The 20,679-nt window shown below is 40.9% G+C and overlaps 1 protein-coding gene across 1 annotated transcript in view; it reads left to right on the top strand.

Moving 5' to 3' along the window:
• The window catches only part of GALNTL6 (polypeptide N-acetylgalactosaminyltransferase like 6), a 915,183-nt gene extending 907,702 nt beyond the window's left edge, over positions 1-7,481 (top strand). The window contains exon 12 of the mRNA XM_023753492.1: positions 7,004-7,481. Within this exon, the coding sequence (XP_023609260.1) occupies positions 7,004-7,171 (168 nt within the window). The 3' untranslated portion in view covers positions 7,172-7,481. The remainder of the gene's footprint in view (positions 1-7,003) is intronic.
• Positions 7,482-20,679: the final 13,198 nt, after the last annotated feature.

The raw sequence follows: 20,679 nt of genomic DNA on the forward strand, positions 1-20,679 counted from the left end.
TCTCTACTGTATATTTCAGTACTATTTTAGCTATAGCTAAATATCCGGATGTAAATTCGATGAGACCAGGGATTTTTCTCTGCTTTTTTTCATGCAGAACCTAAAACAGTGCTTGCCACATAGAAGTACTTAATTAGCATTTGTAGAATGAATAAAGAAATGAACATAGCTCCCATTTGTCCACATTCACTATCTCTTCAGATTGCTTATGTGGTTTAGGTAGATAAAATAAGAAAACCTGGGTAGAACATTTAGCACTGCCAGAGACAGATACATATTCAATAAATAGCAGCTATTATGATGTTTACATGACTCCCACAAGTTCACTGAGGGGAGATAAAAAGCTATGGACAGATAAAAACAAGCTGCAGAACAAATGGGTTTTCTCTACTCTGGGGACTTTCAGTCCAGTGGAGAAGCAGACCAAAATAATTCAATAAATTAAGTGTACAGGACAATATGAAAATACAAAACACTGGGTTTTACCCATGCCAGAGAAGTAAACAAGGCTTCTCTGGCAAATTAACTTTTCAGTGGAGACATAAAAGATGAGTAGGAATCCTAAGTAAAGAAAGTGATAGAGAAAAAGATCCCAGATACAAGGATCGGCTTGTGCAAAGGCCCTGAGGTAGGCAAGATTTTGGTTTCCTGGAAGAACAGAGAGAAGCCAGTTGAAAGGTATGAGTGTGAGGGAAAATTTGAGCTATACAGCCAGACATCTGGCCAGGGGCAGGACCATACAAGACTTTATAGGCCAGGCTAAGAATTTAGCTGTGCAACCAGGAAGTCTTTGAATGGTCTGAGAGACATTCAGATTATTCTGGCTGCTCTGAGGAGAACTGAGGACACATTCAGGCCCACCATTTGCCTGTAGCCCAGAAGAGCAAGTGACAGGAGCAGGAGGAGAGGATGGAGGTCTGCTGTGGCTGCCACTGCCTCAGCGCACACACCCAGGGGCTCTGTCAGGACATTAAGAAGCATTATTTCTGATTGGCCAAATTAGCCACTGATGCAAGGCCAATTTTCTCCTCCTGTGAGGAATTCTACCTGTCAAAGAAAAAAATGGAAATGATAGACGGCAAGGCTGCCTTTTCCTTATTATGCCTATCAAGGGGTTATTTGCATTTTCCCAGATGCCCAAAGTAAAAATAGGCAGACAAAACCTACCTAATTTGTCTTTCTTCCAGAACTCACAGGATATTCATATATCAACCTTGTCCTTTTCCACAGCACCAGGCTGTAGGAGGGCATATCTTTTTATTCCTTATCTCATCCCACTTTCCTCCTCTCCACCCCATTCATTTTGCAGATAGAAAACCTAAATCCCTGACCAACTAAGTGCCCATCAAAGATTATTGTCAGAGATAAAGCTGGGATTAAAAACGAGTCTCATAATTCCAAACCTTCGTTCTCCTATATTCATATTAGACACAAAAGGCATTGGACCTAATGGGTTCTCTCTCAGAAAAGCATTCTGTTTCAGTGTATGGTACATGGAAATGAGTGGTCAATAGGAATGAGTATTTCAGTTCTTCCCCCTTTACATAGAGGAGCTATCCTGAGGTCCAGTAAACTTACTGGGCTGCTTACTGGGTATCTAAACCTGGATGTTCCAGAAATGTCTCCAACTCATTATACCTCAAACAGAAATCACTATCATTCCCACCCCCCATTCCTGTTCCTTTTTCTGCATTTCTTACCTCAAAACTGCTTTTCCTCCAGGCATCCACTGATTCCCTCTACCCTAACCCCCACATCCCATTAATCAGACGGCCCCATATGTCACTTCTCAAATATCTCTCACATCATTTCTTGGACACTTCCAGCTCATCCCCCATTGCTTTTGCTTTTGCCTAAGCTTAAATCCTGATGATTGCTGTAGCCACCAACTGTTCTCTTGGCTAGAGTCCAATGCCTTCCCGCCTCCATTCTCCTCTCTACCACTAGCACGATCCACCCAAAATAGGGATCCTGTGGCTCTACTCTTTTAAATCCTCCAATAACTACTCCCCTGCATGAACAACCAAGGCTTAGCATTGTACCCCATTCTCTTCATGATATCTCCTCATGATATCATAGTCTAGAACTCCCCACCTTGCACCCTGTGCTCAGCCATACCAAATACCCCGCTGGTCCTCCATAGCACATAACCCAGCCCTCCATTAACTCTGACATCATCTCCCACCACTCTTCTTCACTCTTGCCTCCTTGCTGTTTCTCTAACCCACCATAGTGCATTCTTGCTTAGCATTTTTGCACTGGCTGTTCCCTCTGTCTGGAACCCTCTTCCCCCACATATTTGCATGGCTAATCCTTTCACCTTCTTCGAGGCCACCCAAATGTTACCTTCTCAATGAGGTTTACCCTTGCCACCTATTTATTTTTTAAAATATATTTTATTGATTTCAGAGAGGAAGGGAGAGGGAGAGAGAGATAGAAACATCAATGATGAGAGAGAATCATTGATCGGCTGCCTCTTGCATGCCCCCTACTGGGGATTGAGCCTGCAACCTTGGCATATGCCCTTGACCAGAATCAAACCCGGGACCCTTCAGTCTGCAGGTCGACGCTCTATCCCTGAGCCAAACTGACTAAGGCACCCTTTCCACATATTTAATTTGCACACGGGATATATATTTTACCTATTATGCTCATCATTTTTTGTCAGTGCCTCAATGTCCCCCCTTTACCCCTCCCTCTAACATGTAAGTTTTAGAAGGCAGGGAATATTTGTCTTCTTAAGTTTATTGATAAATTTTAACCCCCCAAAACAGTACCTGATAAATAGTAGGTTTCAAATGAATTTTTGTTGAATAAATTGAACGCATAGATGTACATGTTATTTCACATTTCTCTTTTCACATGTTTTTCTCTATGTCTGAAATATCCCAATCCATTCTATTCCCCAAATTCTACAATGTTACTGATATTTTTTTTACTTCAAACATTTCTTGTTTACCTATTGGTTTCCCCAACTTCTTGGGTCAGGAGAATACATCTTACTTTCTATGCCTATCTCCTAATACATATCAGAAAATAATAGGCACTTAATAAGTATTTGTTGAACTCAACCGACCTGAATAATGTTGTATTTCAAGAAAAGGACCTAAATGCATAGATCACATACAAATTGACCAAATTACACAGAAGAGCTCATTCTAAAACCGTCAATGACCTTTATTCCATAAGTTCTTTTGCTTAACACAGAAGGTTCTGGTATATCAAGTTGGATAACTGGTTGAGGCAGGTCTTAATGTTTGCAAATTTTATTTTGCCAGGGCTTCAGAAATCGTAATTAGGTCTTGAATAGCTAGTCTCAGACCAGATGGTTAGTACATTTGATTTTTAGAATTGGGGAATGCTCCTTGGCTAAAAATAAATTAGAGAATGGAATCACTATTACTTAGTTATTACATGTAGGGTATTGTGCCAGCGAGTTTACATATATTAACTCTTATCCTTCCAACAAACTTGTGAAATAGATACCATGTCTGTATTTTACAGATGAGGAAGCTAAGGTTCAGAGAATTAAATAGCTGTCCAAGGTCACACAACAAGTAAGGGGCATGACTGGAATTTGACCCAAATGCCCTGTGGAACCAAATCCCAGCCCTTGACTAGGTTGCTTCCCCTCCCATAGTGTGGGAGTTTTAGTCTCAGACTCATCTTCCTATGCATTATGAACTTACCCACCTGTTTTATTGTCTTTGCATCTGTGGTGTCTGGTTCTTTTATTCATCTGAACACAGTGTGGAATGTTTCCTACAATGTACTCATTCTTTCATAGTTCAGACCCTATGGAAGTATGAAATGTAATAAAATTTAATGCTGGCCTGCAAATGCCACCAAGTATAACACAGAAGCCAACCAAATCGCAGGCCTGCTTGGAAGAAGTGCCCCTCTCAAATGAGCTACCTGAAAAATCCCACCCACCCCGCCCCCTTTCACAGCGTGGACTGACTGACCTGCTTTGATTCTGAAGGGCAGGTCTATAAACCTGGACACGAACTTTTTTCATTTCCTGCTCAAGAATTTCCAATTTCTTAGCAAAAACAAAAACAAATAAAAGCAAGGGAGGAAGCAGTCAGGGAAGGTGGAAGGAGTACGGGAGAGGAAGTTTGTTGCAATTACATTTTGAACAGCAAGATATATGCTATGACCATCCCCTGGGACTGAGCAAAGAACATTCCAGTTTTAAAGAGCCCTTAAGGAGGATTGTTGTGAATGACAGACTAGACAAAGCACTGAGAAGCCTATTCCAAAGAAAAAACTGTATTCAGTTTGGTTACAGCCATCTGTTGTCATGACCGAGGCCATGAAGGGTAGAGGAATAAAAAGCTGTCATAGAGCAAGAGACCATATTCACCAACAATTACTCAACCCACTGACTTAATTCCAGCGGGAAAAGCATCAGTAAAGACATTTAATAATCGAAAAGCTTAGCTGAGTAGAAACATAAAGATGACAATTATGTAGCCCCCAAGGTCAAACGTGGATAATGCATGCCGTGGGAAGGCTGAAGATGCTTCCAGAAGCTTGACCTCTAGGACCTACTGGATACTCCACAGACAAGGGTGAACAGAACTCGGTCTGTAACCAGAGAGCAACCAATCTGTTGGTGCACTGCTTATGCTGATAGTCTCTGGTTTGATGTCCCTTCATTTGTCTCTGTCATGATTGACCTTTGCCATAAAATGTACATCATTCAATTTTATGGCTGGGAGAGGCCTTCGAGATTGATCTTATCCACACCCCCTCCCCCCATTTTACTGATGAAGTTTCTCAGACATAGATAGATTTAGGGAATTCAGCTTTCAGGAGAACATGAAGTGCAATCGCAGAACACACATTCTGGATTTTCCAGGGTAGTGCTGAATTTGCATATCCTTCCTGGTTGGCCCCATGCGTATACCTGTATTTGTCAGAGCATGTGTTCCAATTTGAGATTTGGGAAAAATATAATCACCTTATGGCTCAGAAAATAAGGTTGGAGAAAATAAAATGTTCATAAAATCTAGTTTGGCTTGTGCATCCACGCCAAGGTGCACAAACCAGTAAAGGAAAGAGAATAAAAACAGGTACTTGATTAAGCTTTCATGGAAATATGTGTTTTGGGGGAGAAACTGCGAACATATGGGGGTCCCCACTTGAGCTATTGATAAAGGTGACAATAGGAAGAAATACAGATAGTTGGGGGCAGGTAGTACTTATACCTGGAATGGAGTGAATTATAATTTAGCAGGTCCATAGAATTAATTTTCATGCATTTTAACAGCTTGAGAATGCTCTGTGAAAAGCAGATCTAAATACATTACCCCCATGCTGCTAATCTGGCAAGAGACTGAGCATGAGAGATGCTGGGAAGGATGAAAGCAAGGGGGTGAAGGACACTGCTGCCCAGGGAGCTGCAGTGGCTATCAGAAGGGATAGCCACTTGATGGCAAGGATGGACCCCAAGAGAGAGGGATGTGGGGTGAGCTGCAGGGCACTCCCCTTCCTCCTAGAATCTGCTCCCTCCACTCAGAGTAGGAGACAGTTCCTCAGAGCCTCCCCTGAAGTCAAACAGCAGCCCAGTTGGTGGGGTGGGGAGCGGGGGGAGTAGGAGTGGGAAGGAGGCCTCAGGAGCGTTCTTTGTGTAAGAAAAGTAAAATCCACAGTAGACTCAGGAACCCCGTAAAGAGAACAGAAGAATGAGCCTTTGTATTAGGCACAGCTCTTTCTTTACATTGAAACTAGAAACATGAAAACTAAATTGCAGGCAGCTGCCTTTCTCCTTTCTTATTCTTCCTCCCTTCACACCGTGCCTAACTATGCAAACATCCGGGCCCTAAAAGAACATCAAATATTGGTTGGTGGAGTCTTAACATCCAGGAGCAATCCAGCAATGTTTACACAGGGTGCCTGGGAAACACTTAGATTCCAAAAGCATTGCAGGTCTAATATTCCCCAGTGAAAGAACACAGTCAGAGCCTCTGAACATTTCCTGAGGTAAATAAGACAACATTATTTGACCCTCAAATTTAAGCAGTGATTTGGGGAAGCTTTTACATGTTATTGGCATTTTCTTTTTTAGCATAGACATTATAAGAGACAAAAGTTTTATTGCTACTTAAGAAGGGATCCTTTTCTCTTAAATTAACTTCCTCTTTCTACTTGCACAATAAAAGGGGGTGTGTGTTAATAAAGCCAGTCAGATAGTGAGCTTGCTTGCCTCTTACGCTTTCGTGCCCCCTGCTAGTACCTTTCATTCAGAGGGCTGTTATCTTTATCATGTACTTAGCAACCTTTTTTTTTTAAAGTGAACACTGCCTCCTCCGTTTTACAGAAAGCAATGAGAATTGCACCACAGGAATGACACTAAAGGGATTGAGAAGAGACTGAAGTTCAAGTGCTAACAAATTTGAGTTTGTAGGTTGAGATATTGCCTGTGTGTCTCTTATCCCCTTCCCCATATTCATTTTCTGATTAAGGCAACTGAGCACCTACCTCATTTTGGTTCCTGTTTCTTTTGTAGTTCCCCTTCCAGTTAGAGGCTCAGTACAGGGTAGGAAAAATTCTGACTGTTCTAGTTGTGTGTGTGTGTGTTTCTGTTTATAGACAAAATTGTCATTTTTGTATACATGCCTCTCCCCAGATAACTAGGTTATTAACTACTTGATAAGCAACCTCACATGCTTACTATCTTCAAAACCCAAGCAAGAAGCAAAATGTCTACCACAGAGTAAAAAATGATGGACTGCTTTTTTAAAAGTCTCACTGAATGAATGAATTCTTTGCTTCTGATTGGACCTGCTTGGAGGCCTTACTTAGTACAGATGGATCCCAGGAAACCATGTTCCATGTGCAACTCAAGCTGCTTTTGTTTGATTTGGGGAGATAATCTATTTTGTACACCAGGAGTATAGACTGAAATATAAATGGGGATATTTTGCTCCCTCTGTATATTTTGGGTTCTAACCAGTCGCCATATATTATGTCAGTCGTTTCTTTCTGATCTCTCCAGGACAGAACGTTATTCCATCCTGTGAGCAACAGCTGCATGGATTGCAACCCCGCAGAGAAGAAGATTTTCATGGCCAGATGTGACCCCCTATCTGAGACTCAGCAGTGGATTTTTGAACATATTAATATGACTGTTTTAGAAAAATTTAACCACCATGCCAGCTCCTAGAAGGAAAGAAGAAGGAGTGATGACCTCCAGATTCTAAAAAAAAACTAAAATTTCTCCAGCACCGGGGTGGAAGGCATCGGGAATAACATTTCCTCGATCTAGGAAGCCTGGTTTAAAGGCCCGTCAATGCCATGTCAAAGTAGGTTGTCCTGGAGAACTTCCTGCATCTGAAGAACTTGGCGGAGAACCTCACCAGCTGCTTCTGAGAACTTGAGACTAGCAGTTCCCTTGCTGGCCAAGGGGGAAGATTATTTAGGGATGTTTCAAAACAACTGCTGAGTTAATAAATCCTAGCATTTCTCAGGTCAAATCCTGCAGTAGTGAGTAGCTATGAATGGATCCTATCATTCGGGTGGGAGGGGGGTGGAAATGGAGTGCATGACTGCTCTGACAACCTGAAGATCCCGCAGGTGTAGAACTAGCCACGCTGAACGGGTGAGCTGGACTCTTTGGTGCCATTCTCTGACTAAGAATGGGTTAAGCAGGTTTAACCCTTAAAAGTGCTGCAGCTGATTTTAGAGTGCTCATACCATTCTGTTTTCTCGTTGTTGTTTTTTAAATGAAGGTGTGCTCTGTAATGTAAGACTTAAATTACATCATGAAACAGACTTCCAGTGTTTCCATTCTTGCACCGGCCATTTTCCTTTTCGGGCAGAAGTAACTTATTTTTCCTAAAAGTTCATGCTCCATCCATCAGCTGAAGTTCGAATTCAGTGCCCTTGTATGAATCCACTTTAAAAACAAAATCAGAACACTATGCTACCCAGTTACTCCAAAGAGAATGATTTCACAGAAGCAGCAAAACTATGTAAGGTTTAGGAGAGGGATTTCCTTAGGAAATCGATTTTTACTTTTCTATTCTTTTTAGAATTCTAGAAGTCTGATGTTTGTCCAGTCATAATTTTTATTAAGGAAGGGAATGGAGTGAGGTTGATGTAATTTGTTTAAGGAGATTCTTAAACCCAAATAAATCTACACTCCAAGTGCCGTGTGAAAATGTCTCCGTTCACTTCAATTCTGTTTGGTCAGTCCTCGGGACATAGAAGTGGTTTTGTTTGGTTGGTTTTAGATATTTTTTGTTTTATGTCACTGATATTAATGATGTTTTTGTTTTACTTGGACGTGCACCGAAGGAATTTCCATGAATAAAGTGCTTCTGACACTGTTTTCTGTAAATGGGACAATATTTCAGGGGTGAAGAAAGGAATGATTAAAAAGCTAAATGGAGTATTTAATCCTTAAGACAATCTTTTTTTTTTACTTTTCAATAATAATGGTGGTGGGAGAGGAAATTAAGATGGGTCTTAAGAAAAAAAATTGTTTATTTTACATTCCTCAAGTTTTTTCTAGTAGAAAGAAGTGTTTATTTTGCTTTCATTGTTTTCTCTTAATGTGGTTTCCTTGTTAAAATGTATACGTCGTCTTGGATATAGAAGCAGTGAATTTTAGAGTTGGGGAGACTCTTAGTCGAATCCCTTTGTTTTTATCGATAAATGACACAAGCCCAGAGAGGATGGCCCTCCTTCCTGGCAGGGCAGAGGGGTCTTCTGAGCCTGTTCCAGTGCTTTTTCTCCTGCTCTGTGTCGCCTCACTCTGCTACCAGAGGCGGTTCTGATTATTCCTCTGATTTAACTCCCAATTCCCATCACTAGATGAAACCTCACACCTCCCTGGGGATGCCTATAAGAGGAGCATTCACACTCAGAAGCTTCACTATATGAAACCTCTTCTTGTAAATGTTCGTGGTTGTATTCTCTCCTCGAAATCTAATCAAAATGTCCAGTTAAGCTGCCCTGCTAATAGTTGGGGAAGAGCTATTTTGTTATCTTTACTGATTTTTCAAGCATTCTTTTGAAGAACTCTTCTTTTTAAACTGACAGATTTTTTTGAGTAGGTCAAGAGATCTTGAAGGTTTCAAGATGCACAGTAGAGAAAATCAATAGTGAAAAATGAACTTGTGTACTGGGCAATTCAGAGAGTGAGAGAAGCTTTGTCTCAAGTGTTCAGAGAGCAATCTGGTTTTAGAAGTAGAAGTGCCTATAAAAATTCTCATTATGTCATTAATCAGTTGACTGCTATTTACACTTCTACGCAAGCGCCAACGTTGGGTCCTGCACCCTGGACAGCTGTGTTAGATGCTCTAATCATGGGAAGCTAGCCATAGCATGTTGGCCACTGTCCTCGGAGAAAGTCTGGATATCGCATCATTTTAATGTAACCTGCAGGATCAACAAAGATTGGTTTCCTGATTATAGATAAACTACCTTTTGGATCTAATCTCAACTTTGAGTCCAAGGATGTAATGTAAAAATTTAAAACTAACAAAACAAACAAACAAAAAAAAGAGAAGCTTGACACAATCAAAGCCAAAATTGAAACTTCAAACTGCCAAAAAATTGTTAAATGTTTGCAAATGGGGACCATCCCAATAGAATAAAATGAAGCCACAAGAATCTCCCCCTAAGCAGCAGGGCCAGGCTCTGGCAATAAGGACATGTCAGGACGTTTTGCAGATAACTACCTTTTGGATCTATCTCACCTTTGAGTCCAAGGACGTAATGTAAAAATTCAAACTACAAACAACAAACAAAAAAAGAGAAGCTTGACACAATCAAAGCCAAAATTGAAACTTTAAACTGCCAAAAAATTGTTAAATGTTTGCAAATGGGAACCATCCCAAATGAAGCCACAAGAATCTCCCCCTAAGCAGCAGGGCCAGGCTCTGGCAATAAGCACATGTCAGGAGGCATTCCCCATACCACCCAGGGTTGGGACTCTACTTGAAATACCACCATTACCATTCTGAAAAGTAGGAAATTACATATGTCGGTGTATCTATTTGGCCAAGAGGACTGAACAGATTTCAGAAAGATTCTCTTCTCTGGAAAGAACATGATTTAGATGCTGATCAGTACTCAACTATTCAGAATGAGAGGAAAAATGTCATAAACTTCATCTGACCTCAAAAATTACTACTTCTCCATAAGAGACGGCTTTGTCAGAAGTTAGGAAATAGTTAATTTTTCAAATCCTTGTTGAGTATTTACTGAGAAAAGTCTGTGCTGGAAAACAGTTGTGAACTAATTGTGGGATTTATACTTTGTTCCAAGGCTGGATTAGCACCATGGCAATAACGATGTATTGGTGTCTATGTCTACTACTAGTATTTCGTTCAAAATATTAATGTGATCACATGACTGGTTTTAAATGTATTCATTATATCCGAGGCCTCAGTGAATAATGCCAGTTAAAGGATTATTTTGTGAATTAATACCATAGAGCTTTATAAAATAAATGCATAACATATATTGAAAATGGATTTATAACCAATAAAGGAGAATGTTAGGCCCATCCTATTCTTGATCTTGCAAAACATAAAAGCAATGCCAACACTTGACATCATTTCTTTTAGGGGCAATTATATATGGTTGGTTGTTTTTCTTAAAGTAAAAACACCCAAAAGGTCAATAAAGGGCATATAAATAACTACTTTGTGCTTCTTGCCCTTCCATAAAAAAAAGATAACTTCTATTTCGATCCTTTTATAACTATCTACACAAGAATGGCAAAAAAAGGATTTTTTTTATTGGAAAAACCAGCACTGTTTATGTCAGACCAATCAAAAGAGCCAATGACACTTTACGAAGGCCAAGGTTCAATCAAGGAAGGCCACACCCAGCCTGTATTGACATTCCCTGCCCAGGACCTCACACACCTGAGGACCAGGACAGAACTGATGGCAAGACTATGATACCCGCCCCCCCCGCACCCCCCCCCTCCCCCCCCTAATGATGGGGATTTGACTTCCCATCTGAAGTGTTACAGAATCTTTCCCAGGAGTGGACAGTTCCCCCGGCCTTCAAATGCTACCGGCTTATAGTATTCGGAATTTGGAACCATCCTAATCATATGTGATTCTTGTGAACCTTGATTTATCCCTGGCAAACCGTTTAGGAAGGCTGTAATATGCTTTCATAAAGAGGAGCTGGAGATAAGGCAGTCAGGCCTGGGAGTAAGGCATTTTATATACACCCTGAGACAGAAAACCTCAAAGGGAAAGTATTTTTAAGTGATTCCCTCTGATTCTGGGAGTAAATATAAACGGCGAGAGGTAAATTGTATCTCTACACGTGGGTGCACATAATCCTCTCCATCCAGCTCGTCGACAAGTTCTTCCCTTGCCATCATAACTCTCAGATGACACCACGAACTGTAATTACTCTCCATGTGTGGAACTGTGGCGAGGACGCCGAAGCGTGACAAGTGGCCGGTCTTCCCCACACTGCCGACATTGGAGGATTGCTCTTTGATTAATGTCTGTAGCCTTTGCTTGCAGAACTGGGAGCTGTTTGCAACTCTATTTGGTAGACTTGACATTGGCCTGAAGCTTTTATTCGCAGCCACTCATCTATCCACTTGACGCACCAGGCTGGCGTGTCTGGTACTGTGGCTTAGCAGACAGCAACCGGGGCACATGGTTGGCACTTCACTTCAGAGAGGGAGACCTGGGAGCATTTCTCTGTCCCTCCTGCCTGAAGTTGCCCCCTGCAGCTCACCCCACAATAGCCTGCCAGGGTTTCCGCAATCGGCCACTCTCCACATTTGCTTGGTCCAATAGTGATGTGACCGGCCTCAGTACAGAAAGGCAGGCTACATTTCAGAATCTTGTTGTGGATGATTTGACTTTGTCCTTGTATTCACCTTGGGGAGGATGGTTTATCACTAAGTGACATAGGTCCTGGTTTACCAGGGACACTCCTGCTTTATGCCTGCTGTCCTGCGTAATTACTGATAGCGCCCCCTTTTACTCTTAAAAGTGTCCTAGTTTATATAGCAAAGTATATGGTGGCTCTATCTGTAATACACTAGTCTGTTTACTTCCTGGTTCCTCTAGGGACAGTTCAAACATCCTTTACTTATCAATGCCTGTCGTCTACAAGAAATCAGTTAGTCTCACCCCCGCCCTTCAAACAGGACCAGATAAAACCAGTTATATTTGATGATTGTCTATTGCATTCACATGTTTCTTTACAAGTTGCTTAATGAAACCCTTTTAATAAGAGTTCTTACACTCATCTTAGTCTTTTTTTTTCCTGAATTAAGACAATTCTAATTTAAATGTTTTCTTAATTTAAAACTTTTTATTTGAAGTCAACTAAGTTGTTTTATACTTTTTCAAGCTAAAAAACAGGAGGTCCTCACTACTAGCCATATTATTAATTTTCAATGTATGGTAAGGGAGAGAAAGAGAGAGAGACAGAGAGAGAGAGAGAGAGAGAGAGAGAGAGAGAGAGAGAGAGAGAGAGATTCTATCTGACATTGATCATATGACTCTCCTTATGAAGAAACTGGAGGGCTCAGAGTCAAGGGGTTGCCAGGTCAAGGTCACACAACAAGTTAACAGCAGATCCAGAACTAGAATTCAGGCCTTTTGATGCTTAGTTCTCAGCCTCTTCAACTCTCCCCCATACTTCATACCTCAGTAAGGGTCATGAGTCCACAGCAAAACCAAATATGAGATGTATTGAGTGACTTTAAAATAATGTGAACTATCATTTCTTGGGGGGCTATGTTCTTAACCCCTTAATCATGTTTGCTCTTCTCTGTGCCTGTGTATTTTTGTTGGTTTTCCCACAAGCTTATTAAAGTAAGAATACCAAACTGAATTCAGGATTAGCCCCTCTTAATGAGATTTCCAAGGTACTCTGAAGAAAAGAAGTGATCGACTAAAGCTATTTGCATAGTTCTGTATGAAAAATCCTAAAGCAAATACTGCATGCTTTGTGATTATTAATGGGTTCAGCCCTCAGCAGGGAAAAAACAGCCACCAAGCAAAGATTTTGCACTTACTTTGCAATAATGCTCCAAACTGACCTTCTTTCATTGTCCTTATTTCTGTATCCTGTTCTGCCCAGTTCACCTCAGCCATCTGAGACTCTTAAAATGCCCTGATGTGACTTCCCAGGGTGGCAGTTCCTCACTTCTGGGTATCCTGGCAAATATGTAAATAACTAGGCCTTACCTCACATCTACTAAGTCTGAATTTCTTGATAAGGCTGCTAGACACAGAAAAGTCTACAACTGAAAAGGTAATGAATTGCTTTGTGCTCCACTCTGAATGTCTTACCAGTAGTGAACAAGTTACTTCTCTGACAGGGTTGTCTTGCTCACATACAGGGACTGCAAATGTCTGAAGGAAAGGTCAGTTGGAATCCAAAGCTAAACTTATGTTGAAAGAAACAAACCCAAGAGCATTTTCTTTCAAACATCTTCTAGTTTTTCTTAGGTCATTGGTTATTAAACCTTAGCATTTAAGCACCTGGAGGGATAGTTACAACACAGATGGTTAAAACTCTGGGCCCCACACCCCAAGTTTCTGATTCATTCCATCTGGGATGGGGCCCAAAAATTTACATTTCTAGCAAGTTTCTAGGTGATGGTGATCCGGATGGTTTGGTATCCACACTTGGGCTTAGATTAATAGTCTCACCATTTTGAAAATGCCTTTTTAAAGATAGTCTTATTAATGTTGAATGGGTTTAGACGCCATTTATCATTTTTAAAAGCCGCCTATTAGAAAATGATAGCACCCCAACTCACTCAAAATCCAAATGAGTGTAACTCAGATCAATAAATATTTACAGCCAGAAGAAAGGTCCTCTTTTAAGGCTCTTTAAAGCAGGATCACAGAGCTGGAAGACCAAGAACAGGCAGTATGATGGTCTCATAGTAAATATCTTTTTAATCACTGACATTTCTCAAACTACAGTGAATAGGTCAAGACCCCTACTGTTAAGTGCCTGGCATTGAACATCACGTTAATAATTTAATTCTTATTGCTCCTTCCTCTGAGCTGTTAGTGAACTCATACTACTTACTGTTGAATAGTACTAAAAATCAAAGGACGGCATAATATGGTCAAATAATTTATTTACGTCACATTGCTTGTCGGTATCTCAGCCCTCCCAGCCCAAACCATGCTTTATCGCTAGCTCTGTCTTGAGAAAAGAAACACTACTTTTTGGTGGCAAATACCTGGCCAACCTCATTTCAAATGCACTGTGAAAATATGATGGAGGTAGGCTCCTCTCATATTTGAAAACTGCTGCAATTTAATTAAAAGTCTTTTAAGTGGAACAATATCTCACTATGTTCATTTCAGTTCAGTAACGTCATTAGAACTAGTCACGAAAGTAAAGAAAAGGTTGGTGTTTCTACCATGCGGGAACTGTGGTTCTCTCAGATTTGTAACCTCCTTTTCATGGAAAATAAATACTAAGATTTTTTTAAAGATTATTTCCTCCTCGTCCTCTGTATTCAAAAACAAAAGTTAATTGAGAATATTTTTTCCAGTTTATTTTAATTTCAGCTTCTAAGAGCACACAGAGAAAATCCTCCAAATGGCTTTTTTTTTTTCAAATATTTTTCTGGGGTGTGTGTGTGTGTGTGTGTGTGTGTACACTAAGGATGCAAAAAGGAGAATGTATGTGAGAGTGTTTGCTCTACTGATGCTTGCTCTTCAGATTTCTATCACCCAGCAAATGGGTTGTGAAGGAATTTATAATGTGCTCATGTGCCAATAATCCAAGCCATGTGTGTTCAGATTTTGTGGAGGAAAAAAAGTACAGTAGATGCAAAAACTCCTTTTAGGGCCAAAACCTAGACAGGGCATCTCAAATCAAAAGGATAAATTTCTATCATCGGGACTTTCAATTCCTGTTAAAACTAGTCAGATCCAAACTACTTGAAGTCCAAAACAACACTCCCCTCTCCTAATAGAGAAGGGATTAAAGGAGGCAGAGACCAGCAGGGGGTGAGGTTGAGAGAGAAAGAGAAAGAAACAGCCATGCTTTATTTTCCTTAAGATAATTTTTTTAATGTCCTGGAGGAAGCAGCAGGGAAGTGTGGGAGAGACTAGATGTCAAAGAAATAATCTCACAAAAGAAATGCTGCCCTTGAAGCAAGGTGCCACTTCTCATTAGTATCTACCCGCCAGCAAATGGTGAGGGTCAGACACACACACACACACACACACACACACACACACACACACACACCACACACACACACACACATAGCCACACCACACACACACAGCCACACACACACACACACCACACACACACATAGCCACACCACACACACATACACACACCACACATACCACACGCACACACAGCCACACACACAGAGACACACACAACACACACACATACCACACATACACACACACCACACACACACACACAGAGACACACACACTCACACAGCCAAACACACAGTCACACACACACACACACCACACACACACACAGAAACACACACAGCCACACACACACACAGCCACACACACAGACACACACACCACACACACACATACCACACACACACTCACATACACAGCCACACCCACCACACACACACACAGCCACACACACACACACACCACACACACAGCCCCACACACACACAGCCACATACACACACATACCACACACACACACATATCACACACACACCACACACACGCACACACCCTCCCAACCCACTTTCTCAGAAGGGGAGGCCTTAGGAAGAGTGCGAGCACAGATGAGTATTGACTATGCAGAGTCACTGAGATGTCTGAAATAAAACCATCTCTGGGGAACTCATCCCGAGGGTAAATGCCTCTGCTTGAGAAAGGACACGGAGCCCAGGTTCCTTCATGGTGAGCGACAGGAAAGACTTAACAGGAGGAGAGCTAATGACCTTATTTCTACATTCCTCAGGCATCTGCCGGCTGCCGAGAACGCCCACGAGTGGAGGCAGTGATGGTTCAAAATGGCCAGGGAGGGAGAAGGGCTCCAGGACCAAATGCGCGCAGCTGGGGTGGCAGCTTCTTAGCATGTTGACGAATGTCTCCCCCGTGGAGCCGACAGCACCCTGCACTCTGGGCTGCTGGGGCCCAGCCACTGGCCAAGGCGCTGAGATCTTAGCGAGGCTCCTTGAGAAACTAGTCTGCGCCCCTCATTTCCTTCTTAATCTTTCCCTATTCCCACCTTCCTGAGTAAACACCCTCCAGAAAGGAAGTTAGGCCAGCAGGTCAGTGTACTCCCTTTGGGGACTTGGGGAAGTCAGAGCATCTTTCTTGCTGGGATAAAGAGAAATGGTAGGACAGCAAGATCCCCCATCTTCCTTGACATCGTTCTTCATGTCTCTTCTCACAAACTAGGAGAAGCTGTTTCAGGCAATGTCAGCAGGCTGCCCTTTTCTCTGAGGACTCAGCATTCTCTCTAAATGTAATTCAATAAAAGTTTGTGGAGTACCCGTAAGAGTGAGGTTTCACGTGAGACCGAAAGGTACAAACAGCTAGGGGAAAAATGTCTATTCAGTTGTCAAAAAAATAATATTCTTGACCTAGTTGCAGCCCTTCTCTCCCATTTGAAACTGGCTAAACCTTTTTTAAAATTCAGTTTCCTGGGGTGACATGGGTTAATAAGATTATACAAGTTTCGAGTGTACATTCCTATAATACATCATCTGTGTATTGCATTGTGTGCCCACCTCCCAAAGGCTACTCTCTTTCTGTCACCATATATGTAACCCTCCTTACCCTCTTCAACCTCCCCCACCGTACTCTCTACTAATCACCATACTGTGGTCTGTATCTGAGTCATTGTTGTTTGTTTGTTTTGTTTGTTCATTGGTTGCTTTCAAGTTTATACTTCACATATGAGTGAAATCTTATGGTTCTTGTCCTTTTCTGATCTATTTCACTTAGCATGACACTCTCATGATCCATCCATCTTGTTGCAAATGGCAATATTTCATCTTTCCATTGTATATATGTACCACATGTTCTTTATTCAGTCATCTATGGAAGGACACTTAGGTTGTTTTCATGTCTTGGCTACCGTGAATAATGCTTCAATGAACATACACGGACATGTATCTTTGTGAATAAATATTTTCAAATTTTGGGGGTAGATACCCAGAAGAGGGATTGCTGGGTCATATGGTAACTCTATTCTTAATTTCTAAGGAATCTCCCTACTATTTTTCATAGTGGCTACACCAATTTACTATTATATTCTCACCAATAGTCTTTGAAGGTTTCTTTTTCTCCACATCCTCTCTAACACTTATAATATCTTGTCTTGTTGATAATGTGGTTTCAATTTGCATTTCCCTTATAGTGTGAGGTTGAGCATCTTTTCAATTATCTGTTGGTGAAACTAGCTAAATCTTTAACTGGGTGAGTCTTGCTCAAAGCATTGTGATAATTATGAAATATGATAATGAACAAAATATTGCCGTGCAACTTGTAAACAAAATGTAAATGAAACATGTTAGTACTTAATGAAAATCTGCCCTCTAGCAGCTTACAATTTAGCAAACGATGCTAAGACAGTGATGTTAATATAATTTACTGTACAAACCAGATAATTTTTAGAGTGAAATGAGTTGTTATTAATAAGTATGGCAGAAAAACAGATGAAAACCAGAATTGAGGAAACTGGGACATATAGTTATCCTCTTCTTAAAGACAGATTTAATTATTTACTCATGTATAGAAGCTCAAAAAGAAAGGGGCCAAAACAGGCAGTTAGAATTTGGGGCTTATTATACCTTCTGAATAGGGAATGGATAAGGGTAGAGGGGCACTTCTGGGAGAACAAATGACTTCTTAGAAGGGGCTCAGGGGAGAAAGAGCACTTATAGGAAAACAAATGACTTTTTATAGAAATATAAATGGGCCCTTAGAATAGATGGGAGATACAATAATAATTTGTGACAATGTCTGTTTGGGTACGGCGCTGACTTCTACCTCCAAAAAAAAGACTTAAATTCTTCCAGGGGTGGAGATTTATGACAATTGAATCCTTTTGGGAGGCTCTGCTTTTAGGCAGATAAAGGATTTCAGGTTCTCAAATGCCTTAGTTCAAAATAATTCTTATGCCAAAGTGTCCTATTTTAGGGTGGCATATTCTGATCCCTATCAGGGTTCACAAAGTGGATTTGGGTTTTCATACTTAGATTCTCTTATTGGGAAGCTCCTTGAAGTCATCTAGGCTATGTGGTTCTGTTTGCTATTTTTAAATGTAAGCATGAAGCTTTATGTAAAATAAAATTGTTCGTGTGTTATTATTGCTAGATTATGATATCTAGGCTATTTATTGCTTGAAAATTGCCCTAAAATCTTTACTCATCAAATCAGGGTATCAAAATAACATCATAATAATCAGCGTAATTTAAGGAATATAAGTAAAAATCTTGTAAAGAAAGTGTTTGGAAAAGAAAATATAGTCTCTGTTCTGATATGCAGTAATATACACTTAATTCTTAAAAAGTGGAACTTATAAAACAACTGAATTATTAAGTACCTCCCACAATATTAAAAATGCTGTTTTGTAGTTTGCTGTATGTACATTGCCAATAGAGTTGTGTTGTCTTGATGAATGAGGGTTTTGGAAGGAGGCTGCTGTCAGGGAATTCAACAGTAAAACAAAACACTGAAGAAGACATTAAGTTTTTATTGCTAATTTACTTCCTTGGTTTTGCAATGCACCAGGGCTAATTCCTCTATCAAAGTGTGGTAATAATGTTGACAGACTTACCTGATAAATGTACCCCATTATCAGAATGTGGGATGAACCATGTTTGTTCAATTTTACTGCATCCTGAGACAAATGAAATTGGGGAAAGGCTGCTATGAAATGAAGCTATTTTCTACAGGGTTTGCTCCTGACAAGCTAGATTGCAGCCCCAGCAAAAACAAGGAAACAATAAATCATCTGCTTTATAACCAAGCAAACCAGCCAAAACAAAACAAACAAAAAAACAAAACAAACAAATACAAGGCCCCTAACTGCTGTTTCAGCAATAGACCTCTGGAGACCAAGATCAGTTTATCTAAAATATGCATATATTAAATGCTTAAAATTTGTGTTGAAAGGATGGATGGCAAGAAGGACGCCTACTTCCCTTTACTGCTCTCAATATTTCCCATAACTCAACCTTGGAAATGGAGAGCAGAGAGAATGGAGAAGATAGAAAGACTCATATGTAATACTTTCAACAATAAAGAATTTAAATTTTAAAAAAAGATAGAAAGACTAAGAGAGGGAGAAAAGTAATATAAATGGAAGCCAATATTCTAGAGTTTAAAGCATAAGGAATATACCTCCTCTGGATATTTTGATTGATATGGTAAGTTGTTTTATAATTGCTGCTCTAAAAAAAATGAGGCACAACCAAAATATGCCCCATTAGGCAGTAGACAGAAAAAAGTTTCCATAGAAGAACATAAATCCCTGTCTACACTGAGTCTGTAGCAATCTGAACTGCTTCAACTCCACCTTCTGTAGTTTTCCCATTGGAAGGAATACAAGTCCTAGAGAAACTACCACCCTCTTTCCCTGATGATGTTTTTACCATAAATGTATATAGTAGTGATGTTTACTAGGGATTATCAGTAGTTAGAGAAAGGAATCTTGTGGGGAGGTGGGGGAGAGGTCCAATACAATCTGGTAAGTATACAAATTATATGTGCTGTCTCTATTTATTGATGGAAATGGCAAATATAGATGTGTTATTCTGTCATGTGCCATATAATGATGTTTTGCTCAATGATGGACCACATACATGAGGGTGTTCCGGTTAAGATTATAATGGAACTAAAAAATTTCTATCACCTACTGACATCATAGCCTTCATAAGGTTGTAGGACAAATGCATTACTCATGTATTTGTGGTGATGCTGGTGTAAAAAAAACCTATTACGCTGCCTGTGATATAAAAATACAGCACATGCAATTATGTAAAGTACATAATACTTGCTAATGATGATAAACAACTAGGTTACTGGTTTATGTATTTACTATACAATATGTTTTTCTTATATATATTTTTTAATTTTTCAATCACAGTTGACATACAATATTATAGTAGTTTCAGGTGTACAACCCAGTGATTAGACATTTATATAACTTACAAAGTGATCACCCCAATAAGTCTAGGACACATCTGACACAGTATGTAGTTATTACAATATTATTAGCTATACTAGAGGCCTGGTGCACAAAAATTTGTGCACTCGGGGGGGTGGGGAGGGGGGTCCCCCAGCCCGGCCTGTGCCCTCTCGTAGTCTGGGACCCCTCGGGAGATAACGACCTGCTGGCTTAGGCCTGCTCCCGGGTGGCAGGAGGGCCAGGCCCAAATCCTTAGTGCAGCCCCTGGTCAGGCTCAGAGCAGGGCCGATTGGGGAGTTGGGCGCCGCCCCATCATGCACAGAGCAGGGCGGATCGGGAGGTTGTGATGCCACCCTCAGTCATGCTCAGGGTAGGGCCGATTGGAGGGTTGGGGCACCGCCCCCAGTCACACTCAAGGCAGGGTCGATGGGGAGGTTGCGGCGCCACCCCCTGTCACGCACAGAGCAGGGCCCATCAGGGGGTTGGGGCGCTGCCTCCTGTCACGCACAGAGCAGGGCCCATCAGGGGGTTGGGGCGCTGCCCCCTGTCACGCACAGA

Source organism: Myotis lucifugus, unplaced genomic scaffold (assembly GCF_000147115.1).
Source record: "Myotis lucifugus unplaced genomic scaffold, Myoluc2.0 scaffold_1, whole genome shotgun sequence".
In the NCBI taxonomy this organism is placed as follows: Eukaryota; Metazoa; Chordata; class Mammalia; order Chiroptera; family Vespertilionidae; genus Myotis; species Myotis lucifugus.